This window comes from Coturnix japonica, chromosome 2 (assembly GCF_054131305.1).
Source record: "Coturnix japonica strain WE chromosome 2, WE-NBRP24, whole genome shotgun sequence".
In the NCBI taxonomy this organism is placed as follows: domain Eukaryota; kingdom Metazoa; phylum Chordata; class Aves; order Galliformes; family Phasianidae; genus Coturnix; species Coturnix japonica.
Window position 1 is genome coordinate 107,939,425 of NC_140664.1, and position 6,000 is coordinate 107,945,424.

General features: G+C 49.8%; 1 protein-coding gene across 2 annotated transcripts in view; it reads right to left on the reverse strand.

The window, feature by feature from the left end:
- PLCL2 (phospholipase C like 2) overlaps positions 1–5,738 on the reverse strand; it is a 92,914-nt gene extending 87,176 nt beyond the window's left edge. For both annotated transcript variants that reach the window (XM_015853831.3, XM_085538435.1), the window contains exons 1-2: positions 5,457–5,738; positions 4,508–5,055 (exon numbers count right to left, since the gene is read on the reverse strand). In XM_015853831.3, the coding sequence (XP_015709317.2) occupies positions 4,508–4,804 (297 nt within the window). In that variant the 5' untranslated portion in view covers positions 4,805–5,055; positions 5,457–5,738. The remainder of the gene's footprint in view (positions 1–4,507; positions 5,056–5,456) is intronic.
- Between the last annotated feature and the right edge of the window lie 262 nt (positions 5,739–6,000).

Below are 6,000 nucleotides of genomic sequence, written 5' to 3' on the forward strand. Positions count from 1 at the left end.
AACAAAACAGCCAGCAAAATCCAGAACAGCTCCTCACAAAATCTCCACTTCCACCATGCAGTTGGAAGCCTGCTTAGGGTAAGATGTAGGAGTAGCTGAACTGCTGCAGACTTGTTTGCTAATGCTCTCTGGTTGTGGCATCAACTCAGTTAACACGTGTGTGCTGAGCAAATGATCCTCCAGCACTGGGACATTTGTAATGTCTTTCCTCCACAACAGATCTTATGGAACTGCGAAGAACAAAGCTCATACAATAGGTTTTTGTTCCCAAATGGAAAGGGTGTGGAGCAAGAAAGTACGGGCTAGTTTTCTCTTTCTTTTCCCCATATGACTGTTTTATTTGAACTTGAGGAGCCTTGCACCTTTGAGCCTGTCAGTGCTCAGCCAAGTTTAGCTGAAAATCTCCAGCACATCTAAGGCACAATTGCACATATATTATATATAAAACAATATTGCTTCACAGGTTTCTTTTCCAATATCAAAGATGGTTGAATATCACATAATTTCATACACTTTAATCTGATTCCAACAACCTAACTCCTTTATACCCTTTTAGGTGGCAGCTGAAAGTGTATGATCTATTCCTGGATCTCCACCAGGACTTGCTAACATGCCATTTTAGCTAAGGTAATTTAGGGCTGCAGAGAACCTAGATCTACTAAAAATATTGCCTTAGAGTTTACTGTAAATGCAAATAAAGTGATATATAAAGCCTTTAAAACTATCACAGTAGGAGAAAATACTGCATAACATTCTCCATATTTCATATTTTGTACACCCCATAGAAAAAGGCATAGAGTACGAACTGGAGATCATAGAGATTGAATGAGATAATGGTATATGTCGATATTTTGATTTAAAAAAAAGAAAACCCTGATCCATATGCTACGGGACACCCTACCTGTATAAAGACACAGGCGTAAGAATGACCAGTTTCAAAAGCAAAGCACCGTTGCAAATTACAGCCAGGAAAATCTCCTGCTAAATTTGATCCCTCTCTTCTCACAGACATTAGAACTTACAGAGCCAATGACCAACAAGTGTCTGACTTCACAAACTGAAAGCTTACATTTACAGCCGGGCAGAAAGGAAAGAAAAAGAAAAGAAAGAAAGAAAATAAATACAAGAGAAATACAAATTTGTTCAAGTTATCAGCCAAGAAATTTATTGACACTAAAATCATTATTGCTATATGAAAAAAACGACAAAAACAAAAACCAAACCCACACCTGGACTTTGCTTCTAGACACATGCTGATAGGAACACTGCTGCTCACAGAACATCTGGCCACTTTTCTTCAGTTCTTTCTCACTGTTGTCTTCCCAGACAAGTGGGATTGCTCCTAAGTGTGTCTCTTCTCAGTGCTTTAACACCTCTCCTAATACATTCATTCCTTTACACTGCTGGGTCTCTTTCTGTCTAGGGCTACAGTTCTGACAAGGCGTGAGGTTCTCTGAGTGGTTTGTATTTTCCTGGAGGTCCCTGGAAGCAGGCAGCTCTGAGGAAACACGCAGACCACAAGTCATCTGCCTTCTTAAAGCATCTCAAAGGCTGACCATCTCAAAGTGATTTTAAGAGAGATGCGAAAGAACCCCGCAAGAAATAAAGCAAGCCCGCTGCCAATTACCATAGCAGCTAAGAGAAGCTCGCAGGATGCTTACATTCACTTTCAGCTGCAAGATCGACTTACTGTAAATTAATTTTATAGAAAATTGTAAGAACTACAGTAGAGAATTGCATTATAGAAAGCCACAGACAGTTGCCACAAGAAAAGTGTTATGGAAAAGCGTAACAGTGACCAAAAATAAAACCAAAAAGGCATTAGGTCCAAGTATCTGCTATGTAAACTAGCTCACAAATTAGGTCTCCGAAGAGCCTGAAGCCTACAAATGTACCATGCATCATCACCGCCACCTCGGAAAACAAATCAGACTCTCATAAGCTGAAGCCAGCAAACTGAAAATGCACATCACTATAAACACAGCCCCCAGGTTGGGTTCAGCAACAGAAAGCAACAGGATTAGCCTATTCCACAAACACGGTTAAGAATTAATTGTACAACCATTAACAGAGCTTATATACCAGAGTGAAAGGCCAAGTAAACTACCATGATGTGAAAACCATACTAGTTTTCCCAGTAACCTATCACCTGTCATCATCCTGGAAGACATCATCCTCAAAGAGTAAACTCTCTTGTCCCAGTGAAGAAATAAATACCCAGAATGATTCAGGTGCAGAAATCGAATAAAAGGAAAAAATATGGAAAAAGTAAAGAAAAGGAAGAAAGGAAGAAAAAAATAGAAGATGCAAATAAGGGGGGGAAGCAGCAACGGGGAAAAAAAAAGAGTCCTGAAAATGGCCAGAAATGGTCAACCAATGGAAGCACCGATTAAAAACAGAATAAAACATACTGCCATGGCCTGATTTCTGTGCACAAACAGGCACTTCGGAAGAGTTTAATCTCAACTGGAACTACTACTCACACACCAATTTTCTGCTTGTGACTCAAAAGCCTACACAGTAATTGGCAGGCAAAACATTTAAAGCATAAGATATCCCATAAATCTGCATTTTAAAGATCAACCAACATCACTCTGTATTCCGCACAGAAGTACGAGAACTGTGTTTGCACGGCGCGGTGCAGTTCCCTGAGATTACTCCTTCCATTCCTTAAAAGCAGTTTTACATCATTCATGTAAGTAACTAAAACTCCAGGAACAGTCCTGAAAAATAGATTACATTTGACATTTTTCCCCACTCTGCTTTATACGCTTCTGCTCTGCAAGAACAGACAACAAGGAGCACGTTAAGGTTTACCACTCATGCCAGATTTTCCACAAGGTTTCAGATTGAAAACGAGGTACCTACGCAACCTGATTCGAACTACCTGCAAACTGCTGAAGCAAGCAGACAAAAGATATTCAGCACGTGTGAAGGAAGTATTTTTTCCCAGAAGCATTGAAAGAGCCCTATCTAAAATAAACACGGATCACACAGCTTTAAAAGCGTCGCTGCCAGATTTTTCCACTCAATCAATACCAGAAAGTTGAGTAATTTTACATTCCAGAGAACTGTAATTTCTGTAGAAACAAGAACCTTGACTTAGGTGTTCATGAAACATAAAGCAAAAAAAGATTTCCTTATCACATGCTTCTTAACTTCAGTATATCACTGTGCCCTTGGTTGGTCACCAAAGAGGCTGAAGGCTGCTGTAACCAAATCATGAACTACAAAGTGGTACGATGGCACTCTGCACATTGCAAGCAACATATTACCCTTCCTGGGCTACCACAGAAGACCCAAAACAGTGTTAGGAATTAACAGAGCTGTAAAAAATTGCTGGCAAACCCAGTCAGCACCAGGCTATTCCAACACAGAGTTCAGCTGCCTCTCGTTTATTGTTGTATTTTCTTTGACTCGCACATAAACATACACACCTAGCACGACTGCTTGAACAGGAAGGGTGGGTGCAGGCTGTCAGATGCGTTCCGCTGCTGACTGCCCTTGCTCTCCCCTTGGTTTCTAAAGCAAGGTCCAGGAAGCACTGACACAAGCTGAGATTTAAAACCAGCCCTGCGTTTCCACATGTTTTGCTATCATCGAGCTAATGGAACTTTAACGTTGACTTCAGAGGTGTATAAATATTTAAGCAGACAACAAATCTGGCTTGATTTTGATCTAGCTGATCTTGATTGAACTCAATTCTCAAACACATAACTTGTGCTTTATTTTATCCTTAGCAGATCCAGCAGCACTGATGTGTATGCATCCCTCTATGCTCTCTGCTTTTCCACTAAGTCACAGAAGCTACCTGAAGACAATGTCTCACCTTCCAGAATCAATGGCTTGAGAAGAGACAACTGCTTTTGTGTAAACAACTGCATCAACAATCCTCCTATTCCTTTTTCCACTTATCTACATTCTACCGCTGATGTTTCCCTACTTTTCAAGCATAAACACGAGCATTCGGAATATTCAGACCAAAGCATAAGCACGGGTTGTTCCTACAGGTGAAGCCCATCACAGCCTGCTGTTATATGACTGCCACTTTGAACACAAAGAGCCCCCTGTCCTACCTTCTCGCACCCCCAGCACAGTGAGATCTGCATCTCCACCACCTGCTGTGTGTCTGTCACACGCACAGCTCAAAGGAGCCACAAATTGCTGTGCACAAGTGCCCCCCAAACAACAAGGATGCGGCATAAACCCCATCCTTCAGTGTCAGACCGGTGCCCATGTCATCGTTTCAGAAGCCAGCCAGGTTCTGTCACCTTCCACACAGCAGTTGCAGCTTTCCGTTTCAATAAACCCCAAAGCACAAGTCCCTGCCAGGTGTGGATGCGTATGAAGCCATCCTTTCCCGGCCATCCACTTCTGACAAAAGGGAAAATCTGGAAGGGGGAAGGGGGAAGAGGGAAACAAAACCAGCAGCGTATCCCTTCATGTGGAGCCACATCTCCACCACACAGAGGTGCCGAGACCCCGCTGGGAGGAGTGCTGCCCTTACCTTAATGATGCTGCTCCTCCGGGGGATGCCGGGCTTGCCCTCCCTCAGCTGCCCGCCGGGAAACCCTTTCTCCTTGCCGCTGTTCTCGGGGCTTCCTGGGGGCGCGGATCCCGGCTCCTCACCGGCCCCCGCCAGCGCGCAGTCCCCGTTGGAGACGCGGCCGCCGGCGCTGTCAAAGCGGACTCTCCCACCGCCGCCTCCGCCGTCCCCGTCGGCCGCCCTGAAGGCCACCTTGCCCTGCAGCGGCCCCGGGGAGCCGGGCAGCCCCCCGCCGCCGCCGCCACCGAACTCCGCCATCAGCCGCCGGGCTGCAGCAGAGCAGCGCCGCGGTCCCCCTCCCCTCTGCCGCAGCCGCTGCTCGGCGGTGCCGCTCCTTCCGCTTTCTGGCTATTTACGAGCGGGGGGGGATCGGCAAAAGTCTCACCCCACCGCGCATTTGGCACCGAGATCGCGTCTCTCCAGGAGGGTGGGGGGCGAGGAGGGGGTGGGCGGACTCCTCGGCGTCGTCTCTGCGAGCAGCAGCTCCGGGTCCGCCGGCTCTTCAGCACCTGGGAAAGGACAAGAGGCAAAACGTGAAGGGCTGCTCTGCTCTCGCACGCGGCGGCGGCAGCGGGGGAGCGTTACAGCGCGGTGCTCACACTCACACACACACACACACACACACACACAGGCACACAGGAGGAGGGCCCGCACGCAGCCCCGCACCGGACAAGCGCAGCCAGCAGCCCGGGGCTCCCAGTCGGGCACCTCCTGCTCCATCGCGTGCTGGTTTTTCCCCGCTGACACCGACCTCCCCATCACATGCCGGCGCCGAGAAGCGGGAACGAGGCGAGAACTTGCAATCACCACCAGCCGCCCCGCGGGCCAACGCCGGCAACTTTTCCTCCCTCCCTCCTCCCGCCGCCCCTCGCCGCGCCGTCCCCGGGCCACCCCTTGCCCCGCTACCCACCTCGGCTGCCAAGTGACAGAGGATCCCCGCGCTGCCGCCGCGGAGCCGCTTTTCCCCCTCTCCCCTCCTCCCCGCTATGGTCGCCGCCTCTGCCCGGAGCCGGATACGGAGAAAAACCGATTCGCGCGGCCGCTTCCCTCGCTCCTTCGCGCCGCCCTCCCCCGGCGGAGCGCTCGGCGGCGGCACCGAGCGGCCGAAACGCCGGCAGCGCCGAGGGCAGAGCCGGCCCGGCCGCCCCCGCTCGGAAAACTCTCCGGGGAAGGCAGAACGAGCGAGCCCGGCTCCACACACCGCCCCGCGCTGCCAATCACGGGGGCGGCCCCGCGTTGGATTGGGCGGCCCCGCCGGCAGCAGCCCCCCCCCTACGGCTACACGGGGCGCCACGCCGGGGGCAGGACCCGCGGGCACCGCGCTGCCAGGCGGGACGGAGGCGGGAGCCAAGGGGACGGCGGCGGATTCCTCCACACGCGTCCTCTCCCGCTGTTCCCACCGCCCCTACGGCGCTGCGCCATCGCCCTGTCGGACAGACCCGCCCGCCCGCACA